The sequence below is a fragment of the Monodelphis domestica genome, chromosome 5 (assembly GCF_027887165.1).
Source record: "Monodelphis domestica isolate mMonDom1 chromosome 5, mMonDom1.pri, whole genome shotgun sequence".
Lineage (NCBI taxonomy): Eukaryota > Metazoa > Chordata > Mammalia > Didelphimorphia > Didelphidae > Monodelphis > Monodelphis domestica.
Window position 1 is genome coordinate 112,598,865 of NC_077231.1, and position 20,809 is coordinate 112,619,673.

Sequence of the window (20,809 nt, forward strand, 5' to 3'; positions counted from 1 at the left end):
CTTGGCAAAGATACTGGAGTGGTTTGCCATTTCCTTTTCCAGTGAATTAAGGCAAGCAGAGGGTAAGAGGTTCACTCGGCTATTAAGTGTCCAAAGCCAAATTTGAATTTGGGTCTTCCTGACTCCAAGCCCAACATTCTAACCACAGAGCCACTTAGCTGCCTGTAATCATAAAATCATAAGAAACAGTGATACAACGATTGCTTGAATCCACTTGCCTAACTTGCTAGCAGAGTCTACTGGAAAGAATTCCATTATGCTGAGACCTTGAAAAAATCCTCAGTAAAACAAGAACTTTTTTTTTTTTTAATCAAACCTGTGATGTCTTTGGTAGAGAGAACTCCCATGTGGAAACTCCCTCCACCAGTGTAGTTACACCTGTTCTGCAGCTCATGGTCTTAGATGTCTGGGGACACTAAGAGGTTAAGTGGCTTATTTTGGGTCACATTCCTACTATCTTATTGGAGTGGGGACCTGAACCCAGGGCTTTCTGACTGACAACAGCTTTCTATCCTTTAAGCCATATTTTCTTTTTAAAATAATTTTTAGTTGTTTTATTGTTTCAATTGTATCCAACTCTTTGGGGCCTCATTTGGGGTTTTCTTGGCAAAGATACTGGAGTTGTTTGCCATTTTCTTCTCCACCTCATTTTACAGATGAAGGAACTGAGGCAAACAGGTTTAAGTGCTACCTAGCTGCGCTTCCTAACAATTAGATCTCTTTAAAAATGCACTGGGATGCTTTTGGAAGAATGGGATTAAACTTTGCTGGAGATTTTCAAGCAGAGGCTGGATGAACCCATGTATTATAGGTCAAATTCCTTTTTAAGAAAGGCTTGAACTTGATGCCCTTAAGATTTCTTTCTATAGTGTTTATGGGATTCAGATTCTAATTATCCATCTCTATTTCTACTGCTGTCTACAAACACACTCATGTTTCCCCATCATTAAAAATATCCTTTTACTTGATCTGGCTATCCTCACTAATTATCATTCTATGTCTTTCCTTCCTCTCTTGACTAAATTCCATGGGAAAGTGATTCACACTTGATGCCTCCACTTCTTTCACTCTTGTGAACTCTTTGCAATATGGCTTCCAGTCCCATCATGCTGGCTTAGCATTTGTGAGGCTCTGAAAGAAAGCATGGGAGAGAAGAGACAGTAGGTTGCATAGCACATGGAAGGTCTATGGAATCATTGTGCTGTATTGTGTTGTATGCCTGTGAAAGCTGGACAGCCTACCAGCTCTGTGCCAGAAAAAGGAACCTTTTCTATTTGAACTGCTTCAGGATGATTCCGAAGATTATCTGGCAACATGACATCTTGGACACTGAGGTCCTCTCTCCGGCCCAACTGCCAAGAATTCAAACTACTGTAGGGAGAGCAACTCTGATGGGCTGGCCGTGTAACCTAAATGCCAAATGAATATTTACCTTGAGGACTATTTTATGAAGAACTTGCACAAGGCAAATGCTTGTTAACAAGGGCAGAATAAGCGATCGTGAAGCATGGGAGATGTTGGCACAGGACCACCCACCATGTTATGCCTGAATTAAAGAAGGCTCTGTGCTCCCTGAGCAAAGCGGAATCACAGCAGCCCAAAGGAAATATACACACATCTGGAGACGAATGTTCAGATGGAATATTGGTGCTCAACCCGGGGTATAACCTTCTGAGCTCATATTAGAATGGCCAGCCATGGTCAGATACTACCTTGATCTCAACATCATGATATAAGCACAGTTTAGCACAAATGATGCTAAAACTCTACCAATGCTGCCCAAACTCTACTTATTGCTTAATCTGATTGCCCAGTCTAATAGCCTTTTCTCAATCTTCATCCTTCTTGACCTTCATGTAGCATTTGACACCATTGATCACTTTCTTCCCCTGTTTATTCTGACCTCATTGGGGTTTTATCACAGCTCTCTCCTGGGTTCTCTTCCTACGTGTCTGACTGCTTCTCTTCTGCCTTTTTTTTTTTTGCTGGGTTTTCAACCATGTTTTGTCCACTCACTATCCACTCACATGTTTTGGATCCCCCCCCCCCCCCATGCTATCTCAATGATCTCATCAGCTTCCATTGGTTCAATGATTATTTCTGTGTAGATGGTTCCCAGATCTAGCCCTTTCTCACTCCCAAGTTCTAGTTTCACATCATCAACTTTCTTTTGACCATACTGAATGGGAAGCCCCAACTTATTATGTCCAAACTACCCATGTAGTAAATTCTCTTGGTCCAATGGCCCCTTATTACTGCCAGGATCAAATAGAAAGACCTCTGTTTGGCAGTTTAAGCTCTTCACGCCTTTCCCTCTTCCTATTTTTCCAGTCTTCTTACACTTTACTCCTTGACATTCCAGTGATACTGGCCAACATGGAGCATCCCCTTCAACCCTCCCCCTGCCCACTTGACACTCTTTCTCTTATTTCTATGCCTTTGTCCTGACTATCTCCCATGCCTGCATTCTTCCTCTTCCTCATTTCCCTCTCTTAGTTTTCTTAATGTCCTTTAAGCCACAGCTGAAGCCTCACTTCCTATGGGAAGCCTTTCTAAGTCCCACCATTGCTAATGTCTTCTTTTCCAATATCCCTTTCCATTTATTCTATACATATCTTATATGTAATGATTTACATGTCATCCCCCTACAAGAATGTGAGCTCTTTAAGGAGAGGAACTGCTTTTGCCTTTCATTCTATCCAGCATAGTACCTGGCATATGATCAATGATGAATAAATGCTTGTTGACTGACTGTAAATATACAGTGTACCCTTAGAACTGCCTTATCTATCATTACATATGCTAACCAGTGCAAGTGGATACCACAGTGGGACTTAATACAAACATCCATCCTTCTGTGAACAAACTACTAAACTGAGGTCTCTTTTATCAGTGCTCGGGACAGAATTTCTTCTCTGCCCTGCTGGAACTTCCAATTTGGCCATCTAACAATTCTAAGTCCTTTGCCATCGCTGTTGAGTGTACTCAAGCTCTATATGCAGACTGAGAGCTGGATCTTCTAGTGACTTTCTTGTAATTCTAGCTGGGGGTGCTTCTAATGTATTTGCCACATACTCTGATTTGTTGTTCTCCATAAGCCACTTGTAAAGTAGTTTACAGTATTTTGTTATTGGTGGTCTCTTACTAGAGGGCTCACATTTGCTTATCAGTCATTTACAAAAACACCACATCCTATGATCACCTTACTTTTATACTTTATAGTTATCCTTGCTTATCCTACTTTTGAGACACAACTTAGAGCAAGACAACTTACTCAAAAGCAACTCCATTGCAAAATGGAGGCTTAGGACAAAATGCAGCCAGTTAGTTGAAAAATTTATTCCTACTACTTTATTAAAGTAATAATACTTATTCTCTCCATACTGACTGAACATTGGGTACCAGGTAACAATAATAAGGATGATAACTAGCTGTTTTTAGGTTTTCAATGCAAAATGTTTTCTGATTCCATCCTCACAATAGCCCTGGGAAGTAGGTGTTATTATTATTTTCTCCCATTTTATAGATGAGGAAACTGAGACAGGTAACACTTAAGAGATATGCTCAGGGTCAATCAGCTAGTGTCCAAGCCTGAGTTTGAATTTAGGACTTCCTGACTCCAGGGCCACAGCTCTATCCACTGTGCTACCTGCATTTTTTACCTGCCTATATTAGGAGAAAAGTTTGTATCTTGATTTCAAGAAATTTATAATTGAAGAGAATTACCTGTACTGTGATTTTAAAATTTAGGAATACAAACATTATTGGAGGGAAAAAAGAATTTCTAGGAGTAGCATTCGTAGAATGACCAGATTCATTATGTTCTTTCTTTAAAACAGTCTCGAGTTAACTTCAGTAGTACTGACTCATAAAACTGAAAGCTCTCATTTTTTCTTTTTTTTTTAAAGTTGTCTTATTTAAAATAATTTTTATTAAAACGTTATTCGTGCCTTTTGTGTTTACATTTCTACAGAAGGGGCTAAATGATTCAGTAGATTGAGCTTTGGTCTTGTATTTAGAAAGATGTGAGTTCAAGTTTGGCTTCAAATACTTACCAGCTGTATGGCCCTAGACAAGTCATTTAACCTGTTTGACTCAGTTTCTTCAACTGTAAGATGAGGATAATAATAGCATTTATATCCAAGAATTGTTGTGATGCTCAAATGAGATATGATGGCATAAAGTGCTTACCACACCTGGCACATAGGTGCTATGTAAATACTAGCTATTCCTATTCCTATTATTATTATTATTATAGATAAGAACACTGAGGTGCAAGAAATAAATTTACTTGGTAGTTTTTGTCTTTTGTACTCGGTAAAGGACCAAAATGACATCGCTTTATTGGGGTGTAGGCAATGTCTTTTGACTCATGCATTAGTTGGATTTAAGTAAGTCAGAGTTCCTCAAAGTCATAGACCTCTTCTTCTAGAGCCGTCAAAGTCCAGTGGCAAGATAAAAGTCAGGATAACTCTGGCTTGGGAAGCAGATGACCAAGCTTTGAGCTTCCCACAGTGCCTACTTATGCCACCTTTGTGCCTCATTGGAACAAACTGTTCACATCACCTGATTCCAGCGGGGAAGTCTTCACACGTTCAGAGTAGACACTTCTCCAACTCACTGTGGAGTTTGGAGACCTGTCAGCCACCCTCCACCTGGTTTAGCCTGTCTATGGAGACAGTTTTGCCAGGATGTGCCCCGCTGCTCACTGCTATAACTTCTTGGACCCAGAGGTGAGAGTCGGGTGGCAAGTGGACACCAAAGGTGGAAAGCAGCCCTGAAAAAGTCTTGGCAGCTCTTATAGCTGAGGCACTAATCCTCTCCATGTATCTGTTACATCCCCAAGTTACTTACCCAAGCTCAAACAACCAGTTTGTGGCAGAGCCAGGATTAAATTGCTTAACTCCTAACCCAGGGCTCTTGCTACTACACAACTGTTTTCTCTTGTTTCATTCTGAATCCAGGATCTTCAGACCCTTTTCAGACTTTTCCCTCACGAAGCCCCAGGATGTCTCCTCTGAAAAACTTCCATCTCGTTCCAAGAGAGACTCAACTTCAGTATTTTACTGCTTTTGACATTTGGCTGCTTGGGCTTGTTCCCAGCTGTCATTTTGTTCTTTTCTACATCACTTGAAACTAAGCATATAATCAATGATGTAGTTGCCATTAAATTGAACATACCAGACCATGTAAACAGGAACATGCACATGTAGCTACAATGAGGCAATTGTTCCATTATACTCAGCATGGATCAAGCCCTAAGAAAATGCTCTGTACGTTTTTGGACCTTGCAATTCAAGCAAGGACCTAAAGAACTTGGATGGCATCCAGAAAAAAAGCAATGAAAATGACTAAAGGTTTTGAAAAATAGGATCTGTGAGGAGAGATGAAAAGAACTGTGGTTATTTATCTTGGAGAAGAGAAGGCTAAGACTGACCTGAAAAAAAGAAAACAACAACAAAAAAAACCTTTCAAATATATGACCAGCTGTACTTGTAGAACAAGTTGGTAGCAGTAGGAGGGCTTGGGTGAAATAAAAGACCTTCCTGTATGTAAATAAATACATCAAAGCCATTGGATGGAGGCAAGCTGGGGAATCTCCTTTCCCAATTGGTTTAGAACAGGAGAAACTTTCATTTTCCTGGAACCTTTTGCCTAGGCTCAGACTTTAGTAGAAGTAGTCTTCTGGTGCAAGGAGCCCATAATCCTAGTCTAGTCCATTTCATAGCTTTTTCTCACGTTGATATTTATTTTCTGAAGGAGTCCTGAATTTGGACATCATGAACCTTGAAAGAGAGAACTAATATTTTAAATTAATGGTCCATGTAGGATAGCTTTACCAGAAAAGAAACATCCATTTAACTGCTCTCCTTCCCCTACAGTCTTTCCCGGATTCTTCTTTCTCCTTTAACTTTCATATCTAATCAGTTACTAAGTCCTTTGATGAACTATTCCATAGATTTAGAGCAATAAGGGATTTTAGAAGCCGTGTAGTTCAATCCCTTCATTTTACAGATGAGACCAAGAAGGATTAAACTCAAAGTCTGTCAGGCAGAAAGCAACAGAGCTAATGTTTGACCCCAGATCTAGGTCCAGGGTTCATTTCACGCTACCATGACGCCTCTCAAATTCATTCCAACTCTGCAACATTTCCTATCCATCTATTCCCCTCTCTTGCTATTACCACCAGCCGAATACAGGTCTTTATTACCCACTCTCTAGACTGCTGCCTGCCTGAATCTTTTGATAGCCATTCTTTTGTCTTTCAATTTCTTCTTCCTACTCTTGCCTGAATAATTTTTTCTTGTGCACAGATTTAGTAATTCTTATTCTTCTGAATAAAAAAAGTCTTAAGCAGTTCCCCACTGATTATAAAGTGTGTCCTTCAAGCCCTTTTGTCTGGCCTTTCTCAATCTCTTGTCACTCTACCTATCAGTCCTTACCTCTTATAATTCACCTCCAACATGCAGCCTCCAGCCAAATCAGATGACTTTGGCTCCCATACATCATCCTTTCTATTACCTTTGCTCAAGCTAATCTTTCTGCCCCATCTGCCCCCCCCCTTTGCTTGTTAAATTTCTACCTATAGTTTAAAATTTAACTCAAATGCCATCTCCTCTGCAAAGACTTTCTTGATCCTTTAGTTGGTGATGACGTTTCCCCTCAAATCTCATAAAGCACTTTGTCCTTCTCCAGTGCACCCCTTATCACTGTAGCATTACACATTGGAGTTATTGTATGCCATCTTCCTCCTGTGATTAAGAGCTCTCCAAGAGCATGGACTGAGACTTATCTAACCTTGGTATCTTCTCCATTGCCTAGCCTGGTGCTCAATACACAGTGCATGCTTAAGAAATATTTGTTGAGTGAATGAATTCTTAAATACCGAATTCTTACTAGAGATTCAGCATAGTGTAGTTTACTGTGAGGGAAATAGGTGAATTTTAAGACTCCTCCTTAGTCCCCCTCAAAGTCCTACCCCCTTAAATCCTGGGTTTGAGTCCTGGCTTTTTCACTTAGCTTTGTGACCTTGGCCAATGCTTTCCTTTACTCATTTGTTAAAGCAGATGTGCAGGGTATCTAGGTCTAGAGTCAGGAGGATTTGGGTTCAAATGTGCCCTTAGAGGCTTCCTAGCTGTTTGACCTTGGGCAAGTCACTTAACTCTGCCTAACTCTTGCCCTTCTGTCTCAGAGTCATTAATAAGACAGAAAGGAAAGGTTTTAAAAATGAAAGTAAGGGGGCAGCTGGGTAGCTCAGTGGATTGAGAGTCAGGCCTAGAGATGGGAGGTCCTAGGTTCAAATCTGACCTCAGCCACTTCCTAGCTGTGTGACCCTGGGCAAGTCACTTAACCCCCATTGCCTAGCCCTTACCACTCTTCTGCCTTGGAGCCAATACACAGTATTGACTCCAAGACGGAAGGTAAGGGTTTTAAATTAAAAAAAAAAATGAAAGTAAGGGTTTAAAAAAAATGATGTAACAAGTGGACCCTGGCTTAATGGACTGAGATATAATTTGTGGTTTGTTTGTTTTTTTTGGTAGAGGAAGTCTTTTGCAAAATCTCTCCAATCTGTGACACCCTCCCACCAAGACTAGGGAGTTGGTTTAATTTTGATTTACCCCAAAGGGCTGTCAACCACCCTATGAACACTCAGGCTAATGAAACAAATACAGAATAAAGTTCATTTAACATAATAGAACTGAAGAATAGGCTGAGGCCATTGGCCTTAAGAAAGTTTTTTACTTGTATCAGGGCATCAAGAAACCCTGACCTTTTTAAACTTTCCCAATCTATTAGCCCTACCTTCCCTTGGAACCCATGCAATCCACAAGTTCAATACCGATGAAGAGATAGGTCTTTCATGCCCTGATCTCTGTAGACCCAGCATAGTAACACCTTGTGGCTCTGTTGTTGGTTTTTTATTTAATTCTTTTTTTTTTAATCCCTTACCTTCCATCTTGAAATCAATACTGACTATTGGCTCTAAGACAGAAGAATGGTAAGGGCTAGGCAATGGGGGTTAAGTGACTTGTCCAGGGTCACACAGCTGGGAAGTGTCTGAGGCCAGATTTGAACCCAGGACCTCCTGTCTCTGGGCCTGGCTTTCAATCCGCTGAGCTATCCAGCTGCCCCCCTTTTTTAATTCTTAAAATTTGCATTTAACTAGAGTTACTGGACCTGGATTCAGGAAGACTCATCTTTCTGAATTCAAATTTTGCCTCAGACAATTCTTCGCTGTGTGCCCCATGAGCCAGAGAAAGAAATGGCAAGCCACTCCAATATCTTTGCCAAGAAAACCCCAAATGCGGTCATAAAGAGTCGTATATGACTAAACATCAAACAACAAAAAAAGACCATTTCCGACAGAAACTAGAAAAGGGAGAATGTTTCATATGAAACCACAAATCTCTACTCCAAATAACTTACTTTTAAATATATGTATATGGATACATGTAACTGAAAAAATGCTACTTTCAAAACTGTCCTGCTTGCTGGGACTCCTGAACTTTTTCTTCTCTTTTGTGCATTTTCTTTTAAGTGCTTCCGTGTTTTGACAACACTATTGCTAGTCCCTCCATCCCTCTCCAAATCCCATCCACAACTTTTTTTTTAAAAAAGTAAGAACAAAGCTCTTGTAACAAAAAATCATAGTTAAGCAAAAAAAGTTCACACATTTACAGTTTGAAAATGTCTATGTCCTGCATTTTGAGTCCATCATATCATATTTGTTTAGATTTGGACAGTTAGCTTCATTTTTGGCCCATAGGAGTTGACTCTTTTAGTCTTACAATATTGTTTTTCTTTATATTGTTGTTATTGGATAATTTGTTTTATGTCACTTTATGGTCACTTTGTTTTAGTTCTTCCCAGATTTCTCTAGAACTACCTTTCATCATTTCTTATGGTGCAATAATATTTTATATTCATAAGTCATAATTGTTCATTCATTCTCCAACGAGAGAATTGTTTCCAGTTTGTAGCTATTCCAAAAAGAGCTACCACAAATAATTTTGTACAAATAGATCCTTTTCCTTTATCTGATCTTTTGGGGACATAGGCCTCCTTATAATTTTGTAATTTTCCCTTTTGGGAATTCTTGCTAATCTTATGAGTACTCAGAAGAGCCTAAGAGTTTTAATTTGCATTTCTCTATTAGTGATTTAGAACATTTTTTTCCATAGTTGATTACTTGAGAATTTTTCCCTTGAAAGTTCATATTCTCTGATTATCAATTGGGAAAGGACTCCTATTCTATATTTGGATGTTTCCCATATATTTTGAGTATCAGAACTTTATCAAAGATATTTGATACAAAAATTTTCCCCTCATAAAATTTTAATTAAATTTTAACTGCATTGATTGTATTTATGCAGGAGATTTTCAATTTTATATGATCAAAATTGTCCATTTATCTATTTTTTTTAATCTCTTGTTTGGTCAGGTATTTTCCCCTTATCCATAACTACAAAAGATATATCCCTTCCTGTTTCTCTATTTTGTTTGTGGTGTGACCTTTTCTATCTAAGACATGTACCCATTTGGAGTTTATTGTGATATATGGTGGGAGATGATGGTCTAAACTTAATTTCTACCACACTACTTTTCAAATTTCCTGAAAGTTTTTGCAGAAAATTAAATCCTGACCCTAATGGCCAGTATCTTTGGGTTTAATGTGCACTATACTATTTTTGTTTGCTTCTGCTATCTTGTGTGTCTAATTTGTTCCACTCATAAGCCTTTATGTTTTTGAAAAAGAAGCAAAAGATTTTTAATTACTGCTTTGCAGTAGTTCAAAGTCTCATTCCTTTCTAGTTTTTTTCCCCCATTATTTTCCTTAAGATTCTTGACTATTTGTTCTTCCAGATAAATGTTTTCCCCTAGTTCTATAAAACAGTTCTCTGGTAGTTTGATTGGTATGACACTGAATAAGTAGATTTGTTAAGATAATAGTCTCATTTCTATTATATTTTCACTGCCTTGCCATAAATAATGAATACTTCTCTAATAATTTGAGTTTTTTTTTGCTTTAAAAAGTGCTTTGTATATTATAGTCTTTTGGCATTGATCAGTATAATGTTGTAATTTTTAGTTAATTTTATTAACAATGTTTATTTAATATTTTAATAGTGTATTATGCTTAGTTTTCCTAATATTCAATCAGCACCATATTCTTGGTATAAATCCAAACTGGCCATGGTATATAATATTTAAAAAATATCATTAAAGCTCTTTTGCTAATATTTTATTAATATTTTTACAGTACTAATTAAATATAGTTTTATAGTTTCTTTTTTCTGCGTTGTCTTCATTCCCCTCTTGTCTGTAACTTGTAATTCTCCTAGATTTAGACACCATGACGGAGTTGTCTTTGTAAACTGGAACTTGTTTCCAACTACTCATTGCCTGGAGACTTCTCACCCTGAAATATTCTTCCCCTATATGGTCCCTTTCTCCTTTGGTTGGGTTCCTTCTAGGGTCTCTATCTTGGGGACAGGATTAGAACAGCCCTGCTTCATTCCTTTTTGAGCTTTGCTTCTTATTCTCTGGACTTCATCACCATGAGCCCATGTAGATATCTTTTCCTCTTCCTCTCTTTTACATATGTTTTTTCCTCCATTAGAATATAAGCTCCTCAAAAGTAATACTACATTTTTGCTTGTATTAGTATCCCCAGCACTTAGCACAGTGCCTGATACATAGTAAATACTTAATAAATGCCTGTTATTCATTTACTTATCTCTTCCTGGCTTAGTTATCAAGAGCATATTTTTATAACAAGATTCCTTCATGCAAACAGTTTATATAATGTGAAGATTAATTCTTCAGATGTTTGATAGAATCCACATGTAAAGTCATCTGGCCTTGGAGGTTTTATGTTTGGGTTTTTCCTGTCCCACTTCTTTTTATGAAATGGAGATATTTAAATTCTCTATTTCTTATTATGTTTATCTTGAATATTTTATGCTTTTGTGAATATTCAGTCATTTTATCTAAGTTATCAATTTTGCTGGCATAAAATTAAGCAAGAGTAATTTCTGGTTATTTCTTTGAGTTCTTCTTCATTTGTTCTTGTTTCTTACTGACATTCAACTAACCTCTAAGTTTTTAGATGACATGTAATTCACTTATACTAATATATACTAAATACTGATATTGATTTATTATCTATGGTGCCTTTAGAGATGATATAGTTTCCCTATTTATCTTTTCTAATTGTGTCTGTTTTTACAGTTGCTTAGTTAAAGAATGTGATTGTTACCCTTGCTTTTTTTAGTTCACCTGAAATATAATAGATTTTGCTGCAGCTCCCTATTTTAATTGTTTAAATCTTTAATTGTCATATGGGCTTCTTATTAGCAGTATATTGTTGTAGTCTTTTCTAAGCCATTTTCTTATCTCTTTCATTTTATGGGTGAATCTTGCCCATTTATGTTCATAAATTTTTTTTCATTGTATATTTATCTCTATCCTATCCTCTTCCATTTTTCCCTCTCTTTGCTCCCACATTCATTCTCTTCACCTTCCCAAGAAGAAAGTAGGGAGCAAGTAGTGTTTTTAACACTAATATTCTATAATCAATGTATTCTCTTACTCTGTCTTTCTTTTACTTAGATTAAGTTTTTCAGATATTCTGATGATTTCTTGATGACTTCTCCTTGACTTGTTTTCTTGGTCAGTTGTTTTTGCAGGGAAATTCCTTACATTTTCTTCTTTTTTTAAAAAAAATTGTTCTAATATTTCTTGTTTTTTCATGGTTTTCTGTTTGGTCCATTCTGATTTTTAGGGAGTCTGTTATTTGTGTAAAATTTTGTACTTCCTCTACTAACTTTTTAAAATTTTCCTTTCAATTATTTCCTCTAGAGCCCTCATTTCAGTTATAATATCATTAAATAAAATCTCTTGCTTAATTTCTCTCAGGAATTTTTATAAACTTTGTGGTAAAACTGTATTTTTATTCAAGGATTTACTTACTGATATTGTGAAGTTATTCTCTTTTGGGTTTGTGTCTTGGTGGCACAGGTTTCATAATATTTCTTTATCACCAAGGTCTTCTATTTACTCATTTGCTCAGCCTTACTTATTAAATGGGAACTTTGTGTCCATACTCTAAATACTTTTGGAAAGAATGGTGGACCTTTTCCCCCTTTATCTTAATCTGTATTTTAAAGGATCCATTTACTCCTTCTTTTGGGTACCGAGTACCATGTTCTTCAATGACCTCAGGAGCCATTCAGGCCAGTGAGCAAGTTTTTAATGCCCTAGGGAGTCTGATCTAGGGTGCCACCAGATTGCTATCTTTTTTGATGGAATCTTGCAGGCTCTTGACCCTTGATCCCAGGGGCAAAGCAATAAAGACACTGATTCCAGGTCTTCCTAGCTTGCCTCTGGTCTACACTTTGGAAGACTTCCATATGCTGCACTCCTCGGCAAGTTTTTTTTGCCTGGATCCCTTCTCTAGTATCCCCAGGTTTCTGGATATCTCCTTATTTCAGCATGGGCTGGAAAAATCTAGTTTCTTCTTGGATATCTTAATCTTTTTGTGTGTGTGTGTGATTAGTTGTGAAACAGTGGAGCTCTCCTACTCCCATTCCCTCTTCCATCTTTGCAATAAATACCCCCATCACCAATCTGTTGAGCCCCAGGGCATGGGGTTCCTTGTTGTGGCCAGGTGGATTCAGTTGTACAGAATTCACTCCAGGTCTTTGTGTAACTAAGAGTTTCTGACTCTCATTTTTATATGTGCTCCTGGGTGCATATGGATGAGGATTACAACAGTCATGTATGAATGAGTCAGAAGGGTTTGATTCAACCCTGAGGATGAGGGTATACTTTTTTGAATATCTGCTACACCATACAAATGGAAGCATCTTAAAAATACATTGTATGTCATTATAAATTGTCTTTTTATTTATTGGAAAATTTAGGAAAATAATGTGTTTGTGTGACAAACTCTGAAAAAAGCATCTTCTCAGAGGAAGCTTCTTAGTGGGCCTGAGAGAAAGCAACCCCTCAGAGAAAATGGACTTAAAGGCATCAAAGTTAACCAAAGTGTCTTTTCCTTCAGCAACTCACTTATATGAGTACTATGTAGATTTTAAGGGTGATTGCTGAAAAAGCCTATCTAGACCTTTTTGGGTAACTATGGGGCAGTTGTGCATTCTGTATCTGTCTTATGGTCCATGGGTGAATTTCACTTTTTCACCCTATGTTAGATGTGTCACTTCACACAAGAAGACCCTGCTTTGAGTCCCTGCAGGAGTCGGGATAGCAATTGAATTTAGTGACCAGAGACAGAATCAGGGTGGCTTGAAACAGAGTGGAGAGGAGAATTAGAAGAACAGGAGGAAATAGCTACTTTGATCTGAGTCCAGCCATCACCAGATGAGTAGAGAAGAACAGGCTTTCTAGCTGATAATTGGGGGAAAGAAGAATCTCCAGTCATTTGAAGTGCTGACTGGGAGAGGAAAGGCAAGCCTTAATTTCCCTTTGCTACCACCAATAGATTGAAAGATAGAAACCTTTCAGAAGTTTGTCTTCTCTGCCATCTATAGCAGAAGAGGGGAGACTCAGGAGAGATGAATGAGCAAACTTGAGTAGGGTAACTTTTGTTGAGAGACCAGCAAAGCGAATAGACTTAAATAGCTCTACAGGTCCAGGGTCTCTGGTTTCAGTAAAAGAGTGTAATGCTGCTTCAGCAGCCCAAGAGTAGTAGCCAACAAGTGACTATAAGTAAGCCAGAAGTGACTCTGCCCAGAAGAGAAATAATTCTTCCCAGCAGGTGATGTGTTTTGCAGGCTATCTCTTAGAGAGTCTAAGAATATCTGGACTAGCAGTCTATAATCACAAATTGGCCCAGATATATGAATTTCTTTACTTATGCGTCTCCCAGCTAGATTCCTACAAATTTGTGCCCACTCTCCCTCATGGATACTATGTGCATTGACTGGAGAGTATGATTTATGGGTAGATTGTTATGTAATGATTCTTTTTTGTTTTGCCTTCTTATTTAATAAAAGTTTCACAATTAAGAATTGTTGGTGTCACATTGCCTAATTTGTTTAACTGGGTAGCATGTGGGTGGAGGCTGAATGGTAAACCTAGGACTCTTAAGAGAGTCATCGCTGTGTGGCCACCCTCTATGGGGAAATACTCCAACCTATCAAGGGTGTGTGGGTGGAGTGAGTGCTCCAGTCCAGCTGAAGAAGAAGAGGGAGGAGAGAAAAGAGGGGAGAGATAGAGAGAGACTGCCTTGTGTCCATGAACATCAGATGTTGGGGTTCAGGTCACACCTGCCTTGGTGCTTGTGAAGGTTCTGTCTTAGTATCACTGCTTCAAAGCATTGATCTAGCTAAACCTCACAAATGTCCCTCATGTGTCATGTGGACATTGTCATGGACCAGGACATGATGGACCAGGAATACTCTCTTCAACTCATGCCCTGACCCAGGGAAATCCTGGGAACATCAATTGCTGACTTATTTTGCTCTCCTCAAAGTACCTTCAGCTCCAATGAAAAGACAGGCTAACAAGGCATAGAATACACACAGAATACAGTTTTTTAGTCAACAGAAATGCATAATGGGGTAACTGAGATCTTCAACTATCAAGAAACTGCCCTCCCCTTTTCAAGAGCACATGTTTAGCCCCTTTTCCTCCACCTTAGACAGTTCCCACTCTCCCTTTTGACCATTACAATCCATGTGCCTCAGGCCCTGTCTGAACTGTTCCAGATTCTCCTGGTTCCCTAATACGTGGATCTCTCTTCTACTAATAAGCCTGCCTCAGGTTTGCTTCTCCCCATTGTGTTTCTGTGCCTCATTACTCCTTGGTGCACAAACATGGTTCCCTGCAGTGCTGATCACTCTAATAGTAACAAGGGCCCAGTTCTTAGTTTTGTTCCTTCCTATTGTGACTTCTGTTGCTATTTCAGGGTCTCCATCTGGGAGCTAGCTCCTCAGAGCATGGCAGTACCCACAGGGGCAATTAGATTTACAAGCCTCATTATCCCTTGTTTTTCTTTTATAATCTAGCTTTCCTTCTAAAGTGTGCTCTATATAATAGAGGTGATGCCATTAGGTGAAGCTGAGATAGACTTTCCTGGCTACTTTTGGAGACATAATCTCTGCTGAAAGATTTGGGGATGAAACATCAATATCTTGGTTCTTGTAATGGCATCAGGCAGAGGGAGCTGCATTAAGGAGCAATCACTGTTGGACCAGGAAGCATTGCCTGTAAAGTGGACTTTTAAGAGAGACAGTTTATCAATGAACATTTCTGAGGCACCTTTTCTGTGCCAGGCACTATGCTAAATGCTAAAGTTGCAAAAAGGACTTTAATGGGAGAAACAGCAAATATACAAATAAACTTTATAATTGAGAGGGAAGGCCCTAGAATTAAGAGGGGTTGGGAAAGGCTTCCTGTAAAAGATGGGATTTCAGTGGGGACTTAGAAGGCAGGAAAGCTTGATGAGGCAGAGATGAGAAAGGGAGCATTCCAGGCATTTAGGATAGTCAGAGAAAATACCTGGAGGTGGGAGATAGAGATTTTTGTGCATGGAACAACCAGGAGGCCAGTGTCACTGGATTGAAGCACAGGCAGGGTATAAAGTGTAAGAAGGCTAGAAAGGTATGAGGGAACGGAGTTATGAATGGCTTTGTACATCAGAAGGTTTTATGTTGGATCCTAGAGGCTGTGGAGAGCTACTTGAATTTATTGAGCAGGGAGGTAATGATCTGACCTGTGCTTTAGGAAAATCACTTTGGTGGCTGAATAGAGGATGGATTAGAGTGTGGAGAGATATGAGGCAGGCTGTTACAAAAGTCCAGCCATGAAATGAGGCAGCTTGCACTAGAGTGATGGCAGTGCCAGAAGAGAGAAGGGGGCTCGTATGAGAGATGTGACAGTCGTGAAATGGACAGGTCTCACCAACAGTTTGGATATAGTGGGTGAGAGACAGTGAAAATCCAGGATACTAGGTTGTGAGCGTAAGGGACTGGGAAGATGGTATTGCCCTCTACAGGAATGGGAAAGGTATGGGGTGGGGTGGGGAGGGCTGAAGGGAAGAGATAATTTATTTTGTTTTAGATATATTCAATTTAAGATATCTACTGGACATCCATTTTGATATATCAGAAAGTTAGTTAGAGATGTGACATTGGAAGTCAGCAGCGAGATTGGGGCAGGAGAGATAGATTTGAAGATCATTAGCATAATTAATTGATTAATTTAATTAAATCCATTAGAGCTGATGAGATCAACAAGTGAAGTAACATAAAGGGAGAAGAGGAGAGGACCCAGGACAGAATCCTGTGGGACACCTATAGTGAGTGATCATGATCTGGATATTCTAAAAATCTAGAGACAAGAGAACATCTGAGGTCATATTTGAACCCAGGTCCTTCTGACTCCAGGCCTGGTGCACTATCCACTGTGCTATCCTAGCTGCCCTTCAGTGATTTCTTAATTGCCAGATCCCTTTTCTTAGTCCTCATTCTCCTTGACTTCGCTGAAGCCTTTGATTATTGGCCACCTTCCTCTCCTAGACATTAAGAGGGGTTGGGAAAGGCTTGTGGAATGATGAGATTGGAAGCCAGATAAGTTAAGAAGAGAGAAAGTGGAAGCACCTATTGTAGTGAGCCTTTTCTAGTTCAGCCACAAAGGGCAGAAAAGATATAGGACAATGATTAGCAGGCAGGAAAGGGTGAGGGTTTTTGTGGATGAAGGAGATAATCGGCATTTTTGTAGGTAGTAGGAAATAAGATCAGAAAAGGAGCCGGTAGATATGGAGGAACTGTAAATGAGTCAAAGAGTGGAAATGACAGAGGGGCAATCTGTTGGAGGCAACAAGATGGAATGGGATTGCTTGAAGAGTTGGGAGTAAGGTCCCTTCATTGTGTGAGATGGGGGGGTGGGGAAGGAGATGAAAGTGACAGAAGGGATTTGAGCAATAAGAGATGAGGAAGAAGGGAGAAGAGAGTTCATGATGAATGGCTTCAACTTTTTCTGTGAAACATGAAACAAGTTACTCAGCTGAGTTGGGAGAGGGAGAATCATGGGAGGTTAGAGAAGGGATGAAAAGCCACTGTGGAGCCTGGAGTAATGAATTGATAATGGAGGGCTCAGTTGAGATTGTATAGCACGAATTTGTAGTGGACTAATCAGAGAGGTTATGTGATTTTCTCCACCTTCATTCAACAGCATGTCTATGAGTGAAGGCAGTGGGTGGTTGGAGTGATTCAAGGTTGGGGCTTCTCAGGGCGTAATCACAAGAGGTTAGAGATTCAGGAGAGGACAGTAGAGTAGAGAACTTTTGTTCTTGCTTTCCTTTTCTATTCTGCATATGTGACTTGGTGATTCTTTAAACCTTTTCCTTGGACTTCTTGTGAATATGGGTCTCTCTCCTCCTCTTCAGCAGCTATGGCGGCTGTTCTCACATGGCAGCAAGAGACTGGGCTCACTTAGGTGAGCTTGGGACTGGATCTCAAATTTCTGACAGTTTCTTCTGCCTTGTCTTTCTTTTCTTGAACACAGATGACTGAACAACAAGCCTGAGAGATGGACTTCTTGAGCCCTGTGGTCATTTCAGCAGTTCCTGGGTTCCACAGTCAGTGACAGCTGCCCTGCAGAGCCCCAGTACTCAGGGAAGATGACTCTCACCAAGAGGATGAGCCCAAGTCATACCATGACTTGTCAGAAAATATGAACTTTGAGGAAGCTGTTCAGATAGTGAGTGAAGAGCTAAGTTGTAGGTGAAATGCTGTTCAGCATCCTCAAAAATGTTTCGTGCTTTGATGTTTTAAATATCAACCTCTGGAAAGAGTATAATAGCACTCATAGGTTACTTTGTCATGATGTAAGATTTTGTTAATGTGAGTTTGTAGTCTTTTGTGTTTTAAGAATTTCTTTTGTGTGGAGGAAATAAATAGCTGTCCTATACATAATCTTTCTCCTATATATTAATTCTAGAAAAAACTCTGTTGATCCCTTTTTATGAGACCCTAGATTTCAGGCAAAATTAATATTAAATTATTTGACATTGAGTCAGAGACTACAAGAAAGAACCTGGCTACTCCATTTTTTCATTTTTTATTTTTTTATCCTCACTTTCCATCTTAGAATCTAACTGAATATGCATTCCAAGGCAGAAGAGTAGTAAGGGCTAGGCAATGGGGGTCAAGTGACTTGCCCAGGGTCACACAGCTAGGAAGTATTTGAGGTCAGATTTGAACCCATCTCCAGGCCTGGCTCTCTATCCACGGGATCACTTAGCTGCCCCTGGCCCTTCTCTTTAAAGGCCAGGCTTCTCCAACCCTAATCTGGGGTGTTCAGTGGGACAGGTGTTCCTACATCTCTGTTATAGAAGTATTACTGTAAACTCCCTGAAAGCAGGGACTGTTTCATTTGTTGATTTTTGTATCCCTTTCCTAGCATCAGGAGTAAAGAGTATTATCAGAGAATTATATGACAGAAAAAGATGGGCTGGCGATGGGGTGAGACTAAGAAATGAAGAACCAAAGTGTTCCTAAAGACCAGCAGCAAGAGATAGAAAAAGAAATTCCATTTAAATTAACTATAGATAATATAAAATACTTGGGAGCCTACCCACAAGCCCAGGAACTATATAAAAATGATTATAAAACATTTTTTCACACAAATAAAGTCAGATCTAAACATTTGGAAAAATATTAATTGCTCAAGGGTAGGCTGAGCTAATGTAATAAATATGACATTTTTACCTAAATTAATCTACTTATTCAATGCCATACCAATCAAACTGCCTCCAAATTACTTTATATTGCTAGAAAAATAATAACAAAAGGTAAAAAATATATAGAGAATCAATTAAAAAATGTGAAGGAAGGTGGTACCAGATATCAAACTGTATTACAAAATAAGTATTCATCAAAACAATCTGGTACTGATTAAGCTATAGAGTGGTGGATCAGTGGAATAGATTAGGTATATGATACCTAGTAATAAATGACCATAGTAATTTAGAATTTGATAAATCAAAAGATCTAAGATTTTGGGATAAGAACTCATTATTTGACAAAAACTGTTGGGAAAATTGGAAAACAGTATGGCAGAGGCTGGGAATAGACCAACATCACGTATTACGTATCAAGATAAGGTCAACATAGACACATGATTTAGATATAAAAGGTACTACCATAAGCAAAATAAGAGAGGATGGAATAGTTTTTTCTATGGATAGTTAGAAGAATTGATGACCAAACAAGAGATAGAGAGCATTATAGGATGTAAAATGAATAATTTTGATTATACTAAATTAAAAAGGTTTTGTACAAACAAAATCAATGCAACCAAGATTAGAAGGAAAGCAGAAATGTGGGGGAAATTTTTTTTTTTTAGCAAGTGTCTCTGGCAAAGACTTAATTTCACAACTCTGTAGAGGACTGAGTCAAATTTATAAGAATATGTCATTTTCCAAATGATAAAGGGTCAAAAGGTATGAACAGGCATTTTTCAGACAAAGAAACCAAAGCTATCTATAGTTAGAGAAATGCAAATTAAAACAACTCTAAGATTGCACCTCACACCTATCAGATTAGCTTAAACTGAAAAGAAAAATGATAAATGTTGGAGGGAATGTGGAAAAATTGGGACACTCATTCTTATATACCATTGGAGTTGTGATATTTCTATTCTAGAAAGCAATTTGGAACTATGCCCAAAGGGCTCTAAAACTGTGCATACCCTTTGATCTAGCAATGCTACTACTTAGGTCCGTATCCCAAAGAGATTAAAAAGAGAAAGGAAGAGGGCCCAAATGTACAAAAATATTTATTGCAGCTCTTTTTGTGGTAGCAAAGAATTGGGAAATGATGGGATTATTCATCAACTGGGGAATGGCTAAACAAGCTGAGGTATATGATTATAATAGAATACTACTATGTGATAAAAAATGATGATCAAGATGATTTTGGAAAAATCTGGGAAGACTTACATGGACTGATGCAAAGTAAAGTGAGCAGAACCAGAAGAACATTGTAGACAGTAACAGCAATGTTTTTTGATGAACAATTGTGAATGACCTAGTTATTCTCAGCAATGTAATGATCCAAGACAATCCCAGAGGCTCATGATGAAAAATGCCATCTACCTGGAGAGAAAGAATTGATGAGAATCTTAATGCAGACCAAAACAGAATATTTCACTTTATTTCTTATCTTTTTTTGTTTGAGATCTCTTCCACAGAATGACTAATATAGAAAAATGTTTTACATGGTTGTACATGTAGGATCTCTATCAGATTGTTTACTGTCATGGGGAGGGTTGGGGAGGGAAGGAGGGAGGGTGTGAGGGAAGGAAAGAATTTGAAACTCAAAATTTAAAAAAAATGAATGTTAAAAACAGTTTTTACATGTAATTGAGGAAAAAATAAAATATTATTTTAAAAAATTCCTTGTTGGCTTTCACATGAGTGTGGCTAGTGTATAATCTATTTTGTTGGAAAGAATGCCCAGACCAGTGAGATACCAGATTTGTTCAAGAATTTGAGCAGATATCCCTAAATTAGCATAATGCCTTTTACCTAATTAATGTATCTAATTAATATTGGTAATAATAGGTGCCTAATTAATGTTGGATTGGGAGGAGTTAGATTATATCATTTGTACTTTTATCCCTGGGAGTCCTGTGAACCAGAGTAGAGGATTACCCTGTATAACCATCCTATAGGAATATTTGCACAGAAAAGTGCTAACAAATTATTGTCATTACAATTTGTTGGTAAGACCAACACATGAAATGGTTCTAAGACAATCTAGTACAGTTCTGAGCACAC

General features: G+C 38.5%; 1 protein-coding gene across 1 annotated transcript in view; it reads left to right on the top strand.

The window, feature by feature from the left end:
* KDM5A (lysine demethylase 5A) overlaps positions 1-20,315 on the top strand; it is a 133,195-nt gene extending 112,880 nt beyond the window's left edge. Inside the window, exon 28 of the mRNA XM_007503792.3 lies at positions 17,533-20,315. Coding sequence (XP_007503854.1) covers positions 17,533-17,553 — 21 coding nt within the window. The 3' untranslated portion in view covers positions 17,554-20,315. The remainder of the gene's footprint in view (positions 1-17,532) is intronic.
* Positions 20,316-20,809: the final 494 nt, after the last annotated feature.